Here is a 20,913-nt window from a genome sequence, read left to right as displayed (position 1 = left end):
ATATTACATGAAACAAATTAGATGGTTTAGAGAACATACCTTCAACTTTATGCTTTTCTTTTTCTTGAGCAGCTTGGAGTTCAAAGTTTTCTTTATTTTTGGCTTCAATCTCTTCTAGTTTTCTTCTTTGTTCTTCTTTTTTCTTTCTTCTCTTCTCCTTTCTCTTTTCTCTTTTTGCAGCCAAAGCCAGCCTCCGGCTTTCTTCCCTTAACTGTTAAAGAATCAATAAAACAGAATTGTAACACTGGAATTTACCTTGGAAAAAAGTTGTCACATAATGTCATTTTATCATTAAGGGTACTGGGATACCATACAATTCAAAGTCATCTTAGTTCAATTAATTGTTTGATCAAGATCATACTCAAATCACTGTAAAGAGAAAATAATATTTTTAAATGTCAAGGTCAAATTAATGATAAAGACAACCTAATTTCAAAATGGATGAATGATAAAGATATACATAACTTCATAATCACTATGGAAATATAAATTAAAATAACAAGCTACCATGTTTTGTTCATTAATTTGGGAAAATTAAAAAAGATATCAGCTAGCAAAAGTTTGGGAAAATGAATTCTTCCCTACACTGCTGTCAGTATAAACATTAACATTTTTAGAAAGGTAATTTGAAAGCCTCCTATGAAAATTACAAAGTGCTTATCCTAAGAATATATTCTATAAAATGACTACCTCTAGTGGAAAAATATAGGCTCAATACTTTCCATTGCAAAGTTGATTACAATACTAGTAAATGGAAGCTAGGTAAATCCATGGGGTGGGGAAAAGTTAACAAGAGTATACATTCACAGAATACTAGGCAGCCATTAAAAGTTATAAATGTATACCTGGGAAAATGCTCACAATTTACATTTGCTAGGAAAAAAAGGCAAATTGCAAACCAATGATCTCATTTGGTGGCGGGGGGGGGGGGGCAGTGCTTTATGTGAATCTATCCAGGATACAAATCAAAGGTTTACTAGTGATTACCTCTAGAGCATGGGCTTGGACAAGAAGTAGCAGAAAGATGGTGACTTTCAATTTTACTTTATATAACTGTACATTGTTTCTATTTGTTAAACTGGATACATATTACTTTCACAGTCAAAAAAACTAGGAATAAGTTTTAAAGTCCAATAACATCTCTTAATAAGCTATTTTAACTATTAAATTTTCCTCTTTGGCTCATAAAATGGTAAAATCATCTACAAACTCTTTTGTTTGCATGTTCTCTAAATGACATTTTCAAAGTACATATTCCTTGATATAATCTAGCTTTCTATATATTTTATGTATATTTTAAATATGTGTCAAAACAATGATACTTAGTTTATGGAAAATGTCACAATATCCTAACTACTGAAAGCAGCCCTTAAAGACAAACTTATAAGCCAAATCAGACTTACTTTTCTTGAGAAAAAGTCTGACTTTTTAAGTCTCTAGCTTTTGCTAGACACTCCTCCTCCCTTTTGAAATAATCCTTGTTGGGTGCCTAAAAGGTTTTGCCCACCTTGAAAATTTTCACACCCTGGGGCAATGCACCATAATTACATTCTCTTGGGTAAGAGATATGACTTTTGTTTCCGAAAAGGTAAATAATTAAGGAGAATCTATAGAATACCAGATACTTTCTCAAGCATATGGATTTTAGGAAAGAACACAAATGGAAACTGGAGATATAAAAACTGTCTGCATAGTACCTACCCCCTAGAAATTTTTGCTGGTCTTCCAGAAGTACCCAAGTTTCCTCTGAAGACCAGTAAGGGAGCAGCTTTTGACCTTTCCAAAGGACTGAGAAGAAAACAGTAATTGGTGACCTTCACACCCTAGTTCACTACAAGGAAGGAGTACTACCTGATTGGTGAGTTTGAAAGAAGGAACTGAGCGTGTATGACTCAGCTCATTCAGCCTTGCTTTAATGTAGCTAAGCTCCTGTCCTCAGGATCCGTATACTTTCTACATCTCTGCCTGAGCTCCAGTAAGGGAGGCCTGGGGTTGATCTGTTTTGCTGACTTTCAAGAAATAAATAGCTAAGTGTAAAGGGAAGAGAAGGAGTAGAAAGGGGGGTGAAGGGTGTGCCAAAGAAACATTTTCAAAGCAACTGTGGCTACAGATAGATACTAAGCCTCTCCAATTTAGAATCAGGAATAATAAAAACTGATATTTCATCTATATCACATCTGTATGGAAAAAAAGCCAGGAAATAGATTTGGGGGGATAAAAATAACAAGTTTAAGACTTTTGGCTCGGCCAGATGAATTATTAATTTTGCTTGATTTTTAAAATGTGTCCAGTGGTAAGAAATAATTGTGATTGGTATTCAAGAGGGGGGAAGAACTTTTAAAAATTGAAAAACTAGGGCTGCCCTGGTGGCGCAGTGGTTTAGAGTCCACCTGCTGATGCAGGGGACACGGGTTCGTGTCCTGGTCTGGGAGGATCCCACATGCCGCGGAGCGGCTGGGCCCGTGAGCCATGGCCGCTGAGCCTGCGTGTCCAGAGCCTGTGCTCCGCAACGGGGAGAGGCCACAACAGTGAGAGGCCCACGTACCGCAAAAAAAAAAAAAAAGGAAGATCAAATGAGACTTTTAGAAAGGCATATATCTGGCAGAAGAAGACAATCAGGAGAAAGCAGCTTCAACGGGAGAAGAGTTTCATAAAAGAAGGCAAATCAACACTGGTAAGTATCACAAAGTATCAGTAAGGACACAAGTATGAGATGTCTAATCTTATTCTGGATTTGGCAATAAGATGTCATTGGTGACCTCTGCCATAGTTAGTTCACTGAATTAGTGGAGAAGTAAGCAGCAAATGGTCCTGGATGGAGAATTACAAAGAAAAGTAAAAAAAAGAAAAAAAAAAGGAAAAAAGAAAAGTAGAGTCAACAAGACATAGATTATTCCCTTAAAATATTTAGATAAGGAAACAAAATACTAAATTTGTGGTAAGGTTTCATTAGGATAGTTAACTTCATGAAGTTGTAGAAAGAGGGTAGGAGTTAATGAAACAGCAGGCCCTAAAGTATGGGAGTGGTGGTAATAAATGATACAAGATCCGAAGGAGAAAAGATGAAAACAGAGTATTTAAACCATGAGACTCGAGTAAGTCTGGAGGTGCAGGTAAACAGGGTTAGAAATTCAGCCTACATTCTATATTTTCTCACAAGGTACATGCCCTAGACCTCATTTCACTTACCGGGGAGCTGCTACATGTTTGTGAGCATTTGTGGGGGAGGGTAGAGGTTTTGAAGAAAAAAGAGTCAAATTGCAGAATAAATAACCTCATTGTGGAAAAGGAAAGAAAGGGCACTAGGTCCAACTGAGTTTTTCTTTTGTCTGCAGGATCTTAGTTCCCCAACCCAGGCCCCAGCAGTAGCGAAAACACTGAGTCCTAATCACTGGACTGCCAGGGAATTCCCTAACTGGTGATTTCTAATTATAGATTCAGGAAACAAATTGATGTTTGAGAGTTAAGCTTTTTAAGATGACAATTTAAGGATTCAGGGAAAGGCAGTCCAGACTAAAGAAATACCATGTGCAAATCTGTTTTTTTCTTTTTTTGGCCACACCTCGAGCCACGTGGGATCTTAGCTCCCTGACCAGAGATAGAACCCACATCCCCTGCATTGGAAGTGCGGAGTCTTAACCACTGGACCGCCAGGGAAGTCCTCCATGTGCATATTTGGATACAGTTATGTGAATGAGATATGTGAGGAGTAGAGAACCATAGTGAGTGATGAGCCTAGAGAAGACAGGAAGAGCCAAATGTTTTAAATTTCCCATGCAGACAATGAAGACTGAAGGATTTCGAGTAGGGAGTAAAGGCAATCATATCTGTGTATCAGAAACTACGGGAACTGGAAAAGTTACACTGGAATAAAGAAGGATTAAACTGAAGGCAAAAGATGACAGAGGCAAAGGTATTTATTTATAGACAGACTGTTAAGAAGCCTACTGCAATACTTCAGGTGAGAAGTGATAATTTAGGAGAGGATGGAACAGAAGACATAAAGAGACTGCCAAAGCTCAATTAAAGGTCATGATGATGATACTGATACCATTAATATTTAGGGGGTTAATATGTGCCAGATACTGGATTAAGTTAATTTACTACACTAACTTATTTGATGGATATAGAGAATGCGGAGCGAAGATAATTGAGAATCTGAAAACTACATCAAGATTTCAATTATTTCTGAATTCAGTAGTGGTATCAATAACAGAAAAAGAGATCAAGGAGTACAGGGGAAGGGAAGGGCAGGATCCAGCAAAATTTTTTTGATAACTGTACTAAGCATGGTTCTAGTCTCTTAGGACTAAGTAGAAGACAAAATATCCCTGCCCTCATGAAGCTTATGAAGCTTACATTTAGTTGCTGGGGGAGGCACACAGATAGCAAACATAATACATTATACAGTTTTTTAAAAAGGTGTTAAGTACAATGTAAAACAGGAGTACTGGAGCAGAGGAAGAGAAGTATGTATATGGGGACATATAGGGGAACATGAAGGTGAAGTTTAAGTAAACATTTAAAAGATTTGAAGTATAGCAGGCAAAGAGAACAGTCAGTATATAAGCTGTATGTTCAAGTAGGCCTGGAATGTTTAAGTAGGTCAGTCTGGTTGAGAATAATAGAAAATGACTTTCAGAGAACATATCAGGAGACTTCATCACCTAAGGTCCCACGGGGCATTTTAAAGACTTTTTATCTTTTACTCTGAGGGAAATGGCACCGTAGGGTTTTGAGCAAAAGAGTGATTTGATTTAACTGATATAGAGGATCACTGTAAGTGTTAAATAGAGAACAGACTGGAGAGCAATGATGGAATCAGGGAGATCAGTTAAATGACTACTGTGGAAATACAGGTAAAAGATGATATTAATGACTTGAATCAGGGTGAGAAGTGATAAATAGTGACAAGGATCCTTGATATAGTTCTAAGGCAAAGGTAACTAGATTTTCCAACACAATGGAGGACAGAGAGAAATCAAGCATGATATTGATATCTTTAGCCTGAGCAATTACAAGACAGAGTTGTGGGTTTGGAGTGGGCAAAGATCAGGAGTTCACATTTGAACGTAAGTATGAGATGTCTAATTAGGTATCCAAAACGACATGTTGAGTAGCTAGCTAGATATGAGACTGGAATGTAGGGAAGAGGTTTGGGCTAAAGATATAAATTTGGGATCAGCTAGTATATATTTAAAGGTAAGAAGTAGGATGAGATGACCAGTGGATAAAGAAGATCATGTAATAAGCTAAATGACTTGCCAACTAAGAGGAGAGAAGAGGAGGAACTAGAGATACAGAAGGAACATTCAGAAAGATAAGAGAAAAACCAAGAGTGTGTAGTGTAATGAAGGCCAAATAAATAGAGTATGTCAGGTGTTATTAGGCTTAGTAAGATAAGGATAGAGAAGTAATCACTGGAATTAGCTAGTGAGAGTCCCCAAAGACCGTAAAGGCGTAGTTTTTGTGGAGCTGTAGGAGTGAGAGCCTGGTAGGAGTAGATTCAAGACAAAAAACAATTGGAATACCCAAAATAGACAAGTTTTGTTGCAAATGGGAGCAGAAATGGGCTTGTAGCTGAAAATGGGGGGGCGGGGAGGTGCGTGTTGGAAAAATCAGAAGTTTTTTTTAAGATTGGACAAAGAAGCTTATATGATGATGAGGATGATCCAGGAGAGCGGGGAAAATGATATCAAAGAAAAGAAAACTGCCACAACAATGTTTTTTTTTTTTTTTTTTTTTGTATGCAGGCCTCTCATCGCTGCGGCCTCTCCCGTTGCGGAGCACAGGCTCCGGACGCGCAGGCTCAGTGGCCATGGCTCACAAGTGCAGCCGCTCCGCAGCATGTGGGATCTTCCCGGACCGGGGCACGAACCTGTGTCCCCTGCATCGGCAGGCGGACTCTCAACCACTGCGCCACCAGGGAAGCCCCACAACAATGTTTTTGAGTAAGGGATGGCAGACAGAAAATATGATGTAGTTCACAAATGGAGGGATTGGTTACAAGTTTATCTAGTAATTGGTAGGAAATATATGGGTACAGGGCTTGGTGGGTTGGGGAGATGGGGTAGGGGAAGTCTCTGGCAGTTTTCTTCTGGTGCTTCAGTTTTCTTACTGAAGTAGCATGCAAGGTCATCAGAGGTTGAAGGAAGAGAATGTAGCAGAAGTCACAGGATAAAGGAGAAAGAACTAATGGTCTAGAAGAGTGGGAGAGTAAATTAACCTAGGGAAATATATAGTATGACTACTGGGCAGCATTAAAGGGTTCACTTTCACACATTTAAAGTAAAATTAGTCATCAAGGTTGAATGCTTTTTTTCCTTAGACACCTTTAGTTACTAGGCTTCAGTAAAGAAAAAGGAGAAAGAAAAGAGTAAGGCCAGTGAAGGGTGGTATGATAAATGGATCCTACAATTTATTGGCAGACAGAATGTTTTTAGGCTTGCTGGAGGTAGAATTCTAGAGGGAGTAAAGCTGAAAAGACAAGAGGTGATAATCAGAGAATGAAAGGTATGAAACTGAGATTGTGAGGTGGGCATATTAATAGCTTCAGTGGTGGCAAAAAACCCAACTGAAAACATCTATTAGGAATATTTTAAAAATATACCGTACATAGCTCCCTAAAAGATTATGAAAGTTTACAAAGAGAAAAAACAATAAGTGATAAAGTAGAGGGGTAAAACATTAAAAATGCAGACCAATAATACCCACTATGGATTCTAACAGCCCAAAACATAACCTAGTTGTTAATGTCCTAAGAGAACAAGAAATTAACTGCCAGAGTATTCCAGAGTTAGACCAGATGAACTGCTCTAGAGCATGGACTCTTCCATATAGTGTTTGCTGCATAAGGATAAGGGAATCTGGTAAACATAATGAGCAGTATTCTCAGCAGCAATTTTTACAAACCTATTAACCAACATTTTCAAATTAGAAAGGTTGATCAAAGGAGCATTTTTACACAAGTTACCCATGCAGAACATCCAAGTTAAACCAGACAAGACGACTCCAATGATATTTCTCAATCAGAAATGGTGGAGCCAGAATGTACTGAGCCTCAAAAGGCAAAATGGTGTATTTTTCCAGATGTAAATCATACATAAAATACAGTGAACCAAACCCTAACATATCTCAATCTGATAATTTTTCAAATAGAAATAGAAAGGGGCTGGAGTTCAGGAAAGAACAGTCTCGTCCACAGTCTAGAATTCTATCTATGTACCATCCCCATTCAAAACTGTTTATAAAGTATCAGTCCATGAAGAAGAATTTGCAACTAATTAATTTTTGATTAAGAATTAATACTGGAAAATAGGGCTTCCCTGGTGGCGCAGTGGTTGAGAGTCCGCCTGCTAATGCAGGGGACACAGGTTCGTGCCCCGGTCCAGGAGGATCCCACATGCCGCGGAGCAGCTGGGCCTGTGAGCCATGGCTGCTGAGCCTGTGCTCCGCAATGGGAGAGGCCACAACAGTGAGAGGCCCACGTACCGAAAAAAAAAAAAAAAAAAACTGGAAAATATGCAATGACATTGAAAGAAATTCCTTTTGAATTGCTTTAAATCTGAGGCTCTGAAAGCATGAACATCTAGGTTAAGAAAGACTGGCAAGAATTCAAGGAAAAAACACTATGTATTGCTGATGGTAGTAGGAAAATATTCTGAAAGTATCAAATTTAAAATACACTGACCTAAGTGAAGAAACTTACTCCATAAAAATAAAAGCACCAAAATATAAAGAAACATGTATAATGATGTTTATTGCAACATTATTTGTAGTGACAAAACTGGAAACAAACCTACTATGGAGTATATTATGCAGTTATAAATCACTATCAGTTGACAATATTCTTCACTTATTGAGAGAGTTGAAAAGCAAGTATTAGAGTAATATGTTCACATGATTCTAATTTTTAAAAAGTACAGTTTTCATATACATGGATATTTATTTGTTCAACAAATGTTTACTAACATGCCAGGCACCATTTTGTAGTTCATACAATCTACTAGTAGAGAGAGACAAACAAGATAACTAAGTAAAATACAGTATTTAGAATATTAGAACAGGAAAATAAAGAAGGGAAGAAGAGTAGGAAGAATGTGAAAGGGAGACTAAAATATGAGGCAAGTGAAGTGACGTTCAAGGCAGAAGGCATAGCAAGAGCAAAAAGGATGGTCATTATGGATAGAGCAAAGTGACCAAGAGAAAGTAGTAAAATAAGATCAGACAGGAGTAAGAAGTGGTGTGAGTGGGCAGAACATGTAAGGTCTTAAAAGGTTTTAAAGGTCAGAAGTGAGGACTTTTAGTTAATTACCATACCAGGTTTTGAACTTCAGTTACCTTACAATGATGGCGTATGCTTTTCTTTTAGTTATCTTTGCATAGTTCACAGTTTAAACCGAACACATTATTGTAATAAAGAAAAAAGAAAATAAATCATTGAAGTTGACTGAGAATACACATGCACAATAGGACATTCCTAAAAGCTGCTTCTTGACTTTGATCCACAGGTATGCAGTAAATCTCTAAATGTATTTCATGTAACGTATAAACAAAGGTATGAAACAATTAAAGATTTTATTTAAAAACAGATATCTATGTCTCAGCTATAGAAAGGATGTCTTCTAAGATTTATAAAAATGCAAACAGAAACAATATTATGAAATAAATTAGCGATTCTAACATCTAAAAATGAGAGAGTAATGCAAAAACAGGATATTATAGTATTATAAGAAGAAAGCACTAAAATGTAGGTTGACTTCAATTAAGGGAGGAGAGGAAAGCAGGGAATTTAGAATTTAAAAAAGTGGATTTAAATCTTAGCGTAGCTTCGGCAAGTTACTTAACTTCCCATAGATTCAGTTTCTCCATTTGTAATATGAGGGTAATAATATTTCTTACAGAGAAGACTCAAATAATACATATTCTGTCATACAACTTGGCCCTATTATATTGCCTGGTATTTAGTGAACATTAAATAAATATTTGATGAAACTGAAGATTAAAAATAGGTAAAGTATAGTTACAATAATTATAACCATATCTGTTCTCAATGTGTTCAATTAAAACTTCAAAGTGGCCAAAAAAGCCAATTTTCATTTGATCAGAATCTAAACTAGAAAGTTTTTAAAATGAAGAACCTCTGGGGCTTCCCTGGTGGCGCAGTGGTTGAGAGTCCGCCTGCCGATGCAGGGGACACTGGTTCGTGCCCCGGTCTGGGAAGATCCCACATGCCACGGAGCGGCTGGGCCCGTGAGCCATGGTCGCTGAGCCTGCGTGTCCGGAGCCTGTGCTCCGCAATGGGAGAGGCCACAACAGTGAGAGGCCTGCGTACCGCAAAAAAAAAAAAAAAAGAAAAAACAAAAAGAAGAACCTCTGATTTTAAATATATTTTTCAGAATACTATATTTTCACATTGACTTTAGAACAAAATGTTTAAAATAATTCATACTTTCTTTATGTGAGATGAAATATATAGCTTAACAAAGTCAGTAAGTCTAATTAAAAAGAATGGACCTGACTCAAATGAAAAATGTTATATATACAATTGACCTGTGAACAACACTGTGCAGGCCCACTTTATGTGGATTCTTTAAAATGAATAAGTACTACAGTACTACATAATGGTTGGTTGAAATCCATGAAACTGCAGATATGGAGGGCCCAAGTGTAAAGTTACATTGCTTTTCAACTGCATGGCGGGGGGGGGTGCCCCAGCCCCCACTATCACTACATATCCTTTATAAATCTAAAAAGTATATGTTAAATTTCATAGCATTTTTAACCTTTTTTAAAAAGATGAAATATGGCAGAATATATATTCCATAATATTCAATACCAACCAATTCTTTTCCTACTATTACATTATAGAGTACAGTTATTGATAGGAACAGAGAGTAAAGAAGCAGCTATGGGACTGCCCAAACTGTACATTGTTTGGAGTGTTTTACTCCCCATGGGAATAAATGGGAATTATACTGTAGTGTGCCTGAAAGAGAAAAATACAAGAGAAATCATCCATTTAAAAAGGTACGCATTAAAGGGCAGGAAAGGAGTAACGAGGAATAAAGACACAGACGTAGAGAATGGACTTGAGGACACGGGGAGGGGGAAAGGTAAGCTGGGACGAAGTGAGAGAGTAGCATGGACTTATATATACTAACAAATGTAAAATAGATAGCTAGTGGGAAGCAGCCGCATGGCACAGGGAGATCAGCTCCGTTGCTTTGTGACCACCTAGAGGGGTGGGATAGGGAGGGTGGGAGGGAGGGAAATGCAAGAGGGAGGGGATATGGGGATATATGTATATGTATAGCTGATTCACTTTGTTATAAAGCAGAAACTAACACACTATTGTAAAACAATTCTACTCTAATAAAGATGTTAAAAAAATAATAGATATACAATAAATTTCATGCATTTAAATCGTACAATTTTATAAAAATAAAATAAAATAAAAAGGTACGCATTAAACATTCCATCAACTGGTCATATTTCACTAGTTGGTCATGGCTTGGTAGTGTATGCCTTCCTAGTGTATTTGGTACTTCTGATAAATCCGTTGGCAACAAATTACAAGGTCTAGGATCAATGAAGTACAGAGTTGGATGGGGATTAACAGAACATTAGTTGAAATAATTGAGCATTAGAGGCTAGGTTCCCTGACTTGCAGATCAATGCAATTCCTACAATAACATTTTGTTAATTCGATTATAAAGAAAACTATTTTAACGATATAATGATGTTTAAAATACTCATAATCCTCTCCACTATTTGAGCCAAACTTGGAGAGAAAAATCATGTACATAATTTAAAGCAAAACCAAACCAAAACAAAAAAACACAGATTACAAATTAGGAGGAAGAGAAGCTGAAAGGAAAAAAGTAGGTATTTTTCATATGTAAAGGTTACCATTACCTTTTCCAAGTCTAACTCCTCTAATAAAATGCTGGCATTTTTGTTTGCTTCAGCAGCCTGTCTATCTTTGGCTTGTACTATTGACTCCATACAAAGGTGGCACTTCTTCAGCATCTCCTAAAATGAAAAATTAAGATGTTTCCAGACTCAAAAAATTAACATTTAGAGAGATTCCTGAAAACATGAAAATATTAATTAAGGTACTTGAATGAACATAAGCAATAAAGATCAGTAGTAGGGCAAAAAAAGAATGCAAATAAAAACATAAAATACATTAGCAAAGAGCCTCTATTGTTCTTCAAAATAATATCCATTTGACTAGTACTAAAATTATTTACTCCTGTTATTTAAATATAAGAAATCATACTGTAAATAGAGCTGCAATAATCTGTCAGTTGGTTAATGGGCTAAAGGAAAAGGTCAACGTCAACAAAAAAAAATGGGTTTAAAACAATTTAAAATACTTATTTGGCAAGAACTGTTCTCAAATATTTAAGCTTTGTTGCTATAACTTCTTGTGCTGAAATCATTCATAAAAAGCACGTATTTATAGACATGTCAGTGATTTCATTCTTAGAACATACACTTTTTGACAGGAAAGGGATATTTCCCTATTAAGACAAAAGCTTTATTTTTAATCTCTGCCCCCCTTCCATAAGGGGTATCTAGGAACATTAATTGTCATAAATGAATCTACAGGCAGGGAAGACAGTGGATTAGCTATGTTAAGTAAAACTTATGGGAAAAAGCTGTTCACTATCATGTGATAACTGCTGAGAAAATGAAAGGCATTTTTAGATTTTCAGAGGCATGTCTTAGGATTTTATTCAAATATTTTGATATCAATTAGAATTCTAAAGGGATTTATTTTATTTTCCTTACTTTCCCTGCAAAAATCCTAGCAAATTCATTCTTAAACTGACAATTACTCCAACTTTTATATTATTTTGAACATGTTAAGAGTTTTCTTGACCATAATTAAAAGTACTGTGTTAATTTTTGTTTAGGCATAAAAAAAACCCACTGACTTGTTCCTCTCAGAAGAGATATCTGTCTGAATAGATTACAGCACTAATGAATAGTAACAATAATTTGCTTTAGATTGTTTAGTATTTACATTAAAATTAGATTAGCTTAAGTACTATTTAAAAAGATAAAGTAATTCTAAAACAGAAAATGTTTTATTACTTCATGAAGTAAATCATCTGAAGAGATTCTTAAATATCATACTTCATTCCCAAATCCTAGATAAACGAAAAGTGCTATGTACCACACATTATTGTTCAAACTAAGACTTTTTTTATCTTAGTGTGGAATATACATATGTATGAAAAGCCAAATGGGATCCCAAGCTCATATAATGGGGATGAATTTAATCAGTATATTACCTTATCAGTGATCGTTGCTATGTATCTCATACATTCAGAATCGGATGGAAACTGATTGACTTCTTTGACTAAGTAGCGCACCACCTTCACATGACCCTAAAAAATAGATATCAGTGTCAGACTGAAAACAGACTCTATCAGGATTCAGTAAATCTAGTCTGTCTTAACTAAGATTCCATTAACATTAGTGTCACAAAATAAAGACTTAAATTGGGTATTATTCGCACTTTAAATGAAAAAGAGACAGGCTTCGGTTCTAATAAGTTAGATAAATCTACATTGTTCATTTTCATCCTACCCTCCAAAAAAAAAAAAATACAGAATAACCTGACCTAAAATTCTAAACCATTCTGAATTTAAAAAAACAATAAAGTCAGTATGAAGAAATGCAGGATATGTGTGAAAGAAAAGAAAAACCTCATCTTTTTTTCCTAGTTAATTCATTAGAACTGAGTATCGTGCTTCAATTTTAAGCATTAAAAGAGTAGAAATAACAATTTTGTTCTTTCTTTGAGATAAAAACTGAATGCATAGCACTATACTAGGTAGTGCAAAAGAAATAACATACACTTTCCTAAAGCTTGAGCGATGATTATATTATTCACTGTAACACAGTTCACTAAGTTCAAGATCTTTAGACCAGCCTTCAAGAGGCTCTCTACTTTCTCTAATCCACACTATTACTGACACAACACATATAAACGGATGAATAAACATCTGTTTATATTTAGTACATTTCCTCTATTGCATTTATTTCTTCCTTCTCATCTGCATCCTTTTGAACTATCCCTATCTTTTAATGAATAGCTTAAATGCCATTTGCACCTTTCCTTGATATCTCACCAACACTTCTATAGTATTTAAACTATTTATATGGGACAATTCATACAGTTACCTGACTTTGTGTGTGGATCCTTGATTATTACATTTTGTACAAAAAGCAACAGTTGGAATCTGTACAATGTAATATGCCTACAATTACAGTTGTACATGGTAGGTACTAAGAAAAATAATGGAATGAATACAAAGAGTATAAAAGATAAGTGCCTTTCTTAAGGAGCTAAGTCTATTTGGAAAGATGAGATATATGCATGTTAGATGTTAAGGTAATAACAATATATATTTGTCAAAATAAATGATAAAGATAATAATGAATTGTAGAATTTCTACAACCTTTAAGAGATCAGATATCTCAATGTGAACTCAAATGGAATGGGAAGAGTTTCTATAGAAGGGGAGATTTACACTATACCCAAAGAATGAGTAATTTTGGAAGAATGAGGAAGGACATGGGCATTCCCAAGATGAGAACAAAGGTGCTATGAGAGACAATGACAAAAGACCAAGCAAGGAGAAGACTCCACATTAGGGACTCAATGGGAGATGAGTTCTAAAAGCACTAGATTGGGCTTTGAATAACAAACTAAGATTGGATTTCAAAGGATTACAGAGACTGGGGAGACATGAAAAGGTACTTGAAGAGGATACTAACATAGTGAAATGGTTTGGATGATAAACTTGATATGCTAGCTTGCTTGGAGAAGAGGTAGGTAGCCACTGAGAATAAGTTTGATTAGCAAGGAAAAAAAAATTCAGAGAGTCAGTGGGAAGGTAGTCTAGAACACCCAGGGAGGAGGTGGTATAAAGAACAAGAGTCAGAGAGAATAATAAGAAAAAAAGGAAAAGATGATTTTTTTACAATTTATATATTAAAAATTTTCAATACAACAAAGTAATTTGGAGTCTATAAGAGATTTTACCTACGTGAATGACAAAACTCAAAATTATACCTACAGAATGACAAAACTCAAAATTATAATCCCTGGAATAGTAGTCTGGCTTCCCCAATAACAAATCAGACCTGCATTTAAGAGATCAACCAAAACATTAAATCAAATTACTTATACACAGTTCTGTGCTATGCATTACAGAAAGTTTCAATTTCACAAAATTTATTTCTACTTCTGAAGGTTTCAAATACTGGCAGCTGAATTTTCATTTTTCCTTTTTTTCCTAGAAATTAAAGTGAATAATTAAAAATGAAATCAATTTAAGCTAAACTTTTCTCTGCTGTGCTAATACAAGAAAACACTCATTCATCAACAAGTAATTAATTACTCTTAGTTGGATTTATATTTTGTGAAAGATTAAGATTGCAACTAGATTTTGAAAATACTATTCGAACAACTTTTTAAAAGTTTACTTAGCTTTGACATCCAATATGGATACTATTAATGGCTTTTCTGGCATACCTGTATCTACCTTTCAGTGTTGCCATCAGAGTGATTATTTGCTTATTATTTTACTGCTTTCATCACTACTGTTAGATCGTAAAATGAGAGTCTTTAGTGATAATTAAATTATGCACTTCCTAGCCTAAGTGAAAAATATCCAAGTGACTGAGGATGAAAGACTTCTACCTTTCTAAATGCTGCCATAAGAGGAGTTATCTTGCGGTTATCAGCTGCATCCACATCTGCACCTGCTTGCACCAGTAACTGAACCACATCAAGGTGTCCACCATTTGCTGCCAGCCACAATGGAGTGTTCCCCTTCTTGTTACGTACATCAATGTGAGCACCCCTAAATGAATGACACAAATATCACTTTTAAATGAAATGACACAGATAATAATAAAAATCAACTATGAATTTTGTGAAAATATTTTGTAAAGGAAAAAATTGTTTAAAATATATAGGACTAAAATATATTTCTCTATCAGAATTACATTACAAAGAATTTCCAGTCATCAAATTAAAAGCCATTGAATCAAAACTAATGATATATCAATAATTGCTTTTCTTATTTTAAAAATAATGACTCTGTGCATAATTCTGAGCTTAAAATCCTGAGAAAATGTAAAATTTTCTTTAGTGAAAAATGATACATCCTGTTAATATCATAATATATTAAACAGTATCCTAGAGCACAAACAGTATCCTATGAGGTGATTATATCTTTCAGATTATTTGTATTCATGTATTTATATTATATGGCTTCATAAAAGAATGAATCTTAAAATAACATGAAGGTTTAGCACTCAGTGGGCATCATGGTAGATAAGACTCACGGTAAATAACTAGTTGATAGTAGCTACTACTAATTACTACTGTTAGGACACCATGCAAAAGTCTTTCAGACTGTTAAAGTAGGAAATCTAATTTAGCAGACAAGCAACTTTGAAAGACTGGCAAGTAACTCTTAAGTGACTGAAAACAAAAAATATCCTGGACTCTATCTCATATCTTGAACAGTTCCATAACTGTCTCTTAAAAGCCCTAATTACAGAACAAGAAAATCAACAATGAAGCCTTAGATTATTGCCAGACTTACAAGACTTAAGGTGATATCTTTGCAAAACTGTGTGGGAGATGTGAATATGGATGACAATAGCTGGATGTTCAAATAGCTTATTATAGTACTTTAAAAGTGTATACATAGACAAAAAAGGAAGAAAAGAAGTATTTCTAGATTGCACTGAAATATATTAAACAATGCAGCATAGCTCTGGATGGGTGGAAAATAATAGATAGGTTTAAAACATAAAAAAAATACACTGCAGTTTATAGAAGTAATCACATTTGATTTTTTAATAGTTCAATTTGCACAGAGAATAGTAATCACTAGTAATACCATGTTCATATATGAAGGGTATGGTAGCATCATACCTGCCAATGAGAAGCTCACAGAATTTATAATGCCCTTTATCTGCTGCTATGGTTAAAGCTGTATCTCTCGAGGAGGGCACTGGAGGGGCATTAACATCAGCACCTTTATCCAAAAGAACTCGGCCCACCTCTGCATATCCACCAGAGGCAGCTTCCATTAGCGGTGTGAGGCCAGTCTAGGTTTGGTGAAAAATAAAAAACAACAAGTAAGAGACCAGAAAGTACTAAAATATTAAAGAACAACGATCTGGGGGAGCAATACGGTACAGCTATTACAAAATTCACGACTAAATTTCAGCACTGACACTGCTAACCTCTCTCAGTTACAGTGAGGTCTACTGAAAGCAGATGATTCTACCTAATGTCAATTTGTTGGTAAAAATTTTAAGACACATGTACTTGGCATATAACTGGCACTTAATAAATGCTCCCTCTCTTCTCTTTCATAATACTACATAGTTTTCAGCTGATAACCCCAATGTCATTATTACCTATAAAAATCTATTGCTGAGGTATTTCAAGAGTTAATGCTTAACTGAGTCATACAGAATGATTTCTGTTTAAATATATATGTAAGAGATAAATGTTACTACAAAGTACTAGAAGTATAATTAGCATATTGCTAATGTACACCTTAAATGTCAAAGCAATAAACCCATGGGTAAATCTCAGACTTTTTCTTACCTTAGCTCTGTGTTCCACATTTGCTTTTCTATCAAGCAGAAGACTAACCACTTCAGTTCTTCCTTGGAAGCAGGCTAAGGTAAGGGCAGTGTTCCGATTGGTTTCTATTTGAGCATTTATGTCAGAGCCCATGTCTAACAGGAGCTTAACGGCAGCTGTGTGCCCATTCATAGCTGCTAACATCAGAGGAGAAATGCCCAATTTGCTACCAGTTCTGGGGGTGGAAGTATGGGGAGAACAAAGGGAAAAATATATTTTTTATTTTTATTTATTTATTAAAATTTTTTTTTTTTTTTTTTTTTTTGCGGTACACGGGCCTCTCACTCTTGCGGCCTCTCTCGTTGCGGAGCACAGGCTCCGGATGCACAGGCTCAGCGGCCATGGCTCACGGGCCCAGCCGCTCCACGGCATGTGGGATCCTCCCGTACCGGGGCACAAACCCGTGTCCCCTGCATCGGTAGACGGACTCTCAACCACTGCGTCACCAGGGAAGCCCAATATATTTTTTAAATGTCCCAGAAAAACTAGATGATAATACAGAATTCTATCTTAGGATTTAAGATTCTTTATTCTGCAGAATTATTTAAAATAATCATTCTTCTCAGCCCTACTAAATCTTTGAGATATTACCAAGACTACACTACAAATCTTTTACTACCCAGAACTAGAATAATTTCTGTATCTCATTCAACATAATGACTTGGGCTGAAAGTGATAAATTATTAAGTCATTATTAAAATGAACTTTCCATTCTAAAGTATATACTTGCTTGCTAATAAAAACATAAGACAGATGTGTTTACATTTATCATAAGAAATAAAGTGATAATTTTTTCAAGTTCTATGTCACCAATTTTAAACACTTAAATTCTAAATTTGTAATGAAGGCATTTCCTAAATATGGCATTAAAAAGTGTGCTACAAATATCTTTAACATGACACTCTTAAGGGACTTGGAGAGAGAGAATAAAACTTGCCTAGAATTAATCTCAGCTCCTGCATTTAGTAATATTTTGATAATGTTCACATAGCCACCAGAAGCAGCCAGGCTTAGAGGTGTGTAATCAGAAACATTCCTGTGCTCTTTATTTGCCCCTCGAGCTAACAATAGCTCCACCACCTGGAAAAAGAAAAGGAAAAAATGTGTTTTCTTCTTATGGTGAGACAACTTGCAAGGTGTATATTTCTGATTTCTCTTTTTTTCTGCTTTATTGTAGAACAAAAGAAGGGGAAAGTCATTCATCCTTTGCACAAAATCAGTCTCAAATGAAAGCAAAAGGTCTTAGAGGCCGATAAAGGAATCGTTTCTCAAGTAAAATCCATTTTGGAATCTGTTGAAATGGCACAGTGTTTTCATTGAAAGATCTTGACCTCATGTGTTCTTGTGCAATGCTGTTTTGGAAATTAGTATTTCTGTATTATTCCACCACACAGTGGTAAAATAGAATAAGATTTTTTCATTTATACATGTAAATGTCCTTAAAATATTTTTTAAACTTAAAATCAAAAACTAAATGTTAAAAACATTTTTGGAATAAAGCTAACACTTATCTTCCCCCAACATTTTACCATAAAAATTTTTAAGCACACAGAAAAGTTGAAAAAAATTTACATACAGTCATCACCTAGATTCTACCATTAACATTCTCCTCTACCTACTTTATCACATTTATTCGTCTGTCCATCATTTTTTGATGCATTTCATTTCTAAGTAAATTGTAGACACCTGCAATTTCCCTTAAACACATCAGCATGTGTACCATGCACTAAACTCTTATTTGCTTTTAGGCTTTTTAGGGTTTTTTTAGGTGAAATTTGTAACTTTCAATAAATGCACAAAACTTAAGTGTATATTCACTGAGTATCGAGAAACGCATAAACCTAATTTGTATCGAGAAACGCATAAACCTAATTTAAATCTGTTATTTACTCATGTTCTTTCTCAGTCAATTCTAGCCAAAGATTAGTTTCATTTACCATAGATCTTCATATAAATGAATCACAGAGTGTTTGAAAGTCAACTGTGTGTATTGCGTAGCATTCCATTATGTGAATGTACTGCTTTATCCCTTCTACTGATAAACATCTCTACTGTTTCTAGTTTTGGGCAATTCTGAATAAAGTTGCTATGAACATTTCTTGTGGAAATATATTTTCATTGCTCATGGGCTCCACCTAGCAGCAGAATTTCTGGGTGCATGTTTAGTTAAGAAATTGCCAAACCTGTTCCTAAAGTGGTTGTACTATTTACACTCTCATCAACAAGGAGTTCTAGTTACTGCACATCCTCAGCAAAATTTGGTATTGTCAATCTTTATAATTTTAGCCATTCTAGTGGATGTGGCTGGTGGTATCCCACTGGGGTCTTAATTTGCATTCCCTGATTGCTGAGAATATTTAGCATTTATTTAAGTGCCATTCATAGATCTTTTGTCTATTATGCCATTTAATGCACAAAACAACTCTTTGACACAGGTACTAGCACCTTATCTTCATTTTACAAATGAGGCATAAGGAAGTTAAGGATTGCTCAAGCTCATAGCACTTATCCTTGCTCTTACTGTCAATAATATATCTAACTGGGAAATAAATAAATGTTAATGAACAGTGCTTTGCCTTAGTACCAGCTAAAACTTTACTCGTTTGAATAAAGCTATGACCAATTTTATTTTTTTTTTTGTCTTTTGGGTTTTTTTAAGTTCACATTCATAAGCATTTTCTTTTTTAAATTTCATTAAAAATTTTTTTTTAATTGAAGTGTAATTGATTTACAAAGTTGTGTTAGTTTCAGGTGTACAGCAAAGTGATTCAATTATACATACATATACATACTTTTTTTTGCCAGATTCTTTTTCCTTAGAGGTTACTATAAAATATTGAGTATAGTTCCCTGTGCCATACAGTAGGTCCTTGTTGGTCATCTATTCCATACGCAGCAGTGTGTATATGTTAATCCCAAACTCCTAATTTATCCCTCCCCCACTCCTTTCTCCTTTGGTAACCATAAATTTGTTTTCTGTGTCTGTGGGTCTATTTCTGTTTTGTATATAAGTTCATTTGTATTTTTTTTTAAGATTCCATGTATAAGCGATATGATTCTTATCTTTCTCTGAAGCTATGACTAATTTTAGATGACTTTCTATCACATTTTTGCTTTTAGAGCCAGTAAGACTAACTGGCTTATGTAACAACATCATAAAAACAAGCCCCCAAACTGGCATTAGGCTATTTTATTTTACAAAGAGTCCCTTAAGCAATTAAGTAGAAAACCCTAATCAAATTTCTAAAGTTTTCTTAATTCCTTTATGCAAAGATAAGTGACCCTAGTTATCTCTCAGAGGGAATGGTCTATTCCCCAAAAGTAATAAACATTCAATATAAAAGAATTATTTTGTGATTTTATAGTAAAATGACTTTCTAATATTTTATTAATTACTTCAAAATACTTTACTGTTCTAATGACACCAAATAAAAGCAAGAGTGTTATAGGCAAAATTATTACCCTAAAAGACTTCTATAATTATTATTACTTCATCTGTTACATTTTAGTAAGAATACATAAAGATTACAGTAGGCTATAGGCTTTAACATTGCTTTGAAAGGAAGAAAATCAATTGATTTCTTTTTGATTCAATATTGAAAAATGTTATGAGACAAGTATGATTTCAAACCACACAGTGATTGAAAATTTCAGTTAAGTCAAAATTTTACTTTCATTATATATCAAAAACAGAACATTTACATTTCTGACTGATAGAATCACCTCCACTGTGGAATACAGAAAATAATTAGAATGGTGAAATAAAAAAGAAAAAGATTTTTAAGCTGAGGGTAGGAAACTCACCTGGAACGACCTAGAGTGCTTCCTAAATATAAGATTCAACAACTCCCTAATTGAGAAGTTACCAATCCATAGAGACAGCACGACTGGTGAATAGAATTGGATTTAAAAAAGTGATTTAAAATGAGGTTATCCAACTAATTATTAAATGCCAGAAGAATGAGGTTATCCAACTGATTATTAAATGTCCGAAGAAGACACACAATTGAGCAAACAGAGGCTGAGCTTAAGTACCTTTCACACTAAGTACTCTGGGACAGGAAAAGATGAGTGAATATAAGCCCCACTTATCAGGAGCTTGCTGATTTGATTTGGGATGTCTTAATCATTCTCTTAGCCTGAATGCAATATAGAGGGATTCCTATGGCAGTTCGTACTTTTAGATGAGTAGGATAATAAACAATGTATGATTTTTC

General features: G+C 35.0%; 1 protein-coding gene across 3 annotated transcripts in view; it reads right to left on the bottom strand.

Annotated features, from left to right (window-relative positions):
* ANKRD17 (ankyrin repeat domain 17) overlaps positions 1-20,913 on the bottom strand; it is a 159,346-nt gene that overhangs the window by 29,045 nt on the left and 109,388 nt on the right. For all 3 annotated transcript variants that reach the window (XM_065877900.1, XM_065877898.1, XM_065877899.1), the window contains 7 exons: positions 17,634-17,776; positions 16,658-16,871; positions 15,974-16,149; positions 14,726-14,888; positions 12,306-12,401; positions 10,918-11,034; positions 40-211 (listed from right to left, as the gene is read on the bottom strand). In XM_065877900.1, the coding sequence (XP_065733972.1) occupies positions 40-211; positions 10,918-11,034; positions 12,306-12,401; positions 14,726-14,888; positions 15,974-16,149; positions 16,658-16,871; positions 17,634-17,776 (1,081 nt within the window). The remainder of the gene's footprint in view (positions 1-39; positions 212-10,917; positions 11,035-12,305; positions 12,402-14,725; positions 14,889-15,973; positions 16,150-16,657; positions 16,872-17,633; positions 17,777-20,913) is intronic.

Source organism: Phocoena phocoena, chromosome 5, assembly GCF_963924675.1.
Source record: "Phocoena phocoena chromosome 5, mPhoPho1.1, whole genome shotgun sequence".
NCBI lineage: Eukaryota > Metazoa > Chordata > Mammalia > Artiodactyla > Phocoenidae > Phocoena > Phocoena phocoena.
This window is presented reverse-complemented; position numbering and strand designations above follow the sequence as displayed.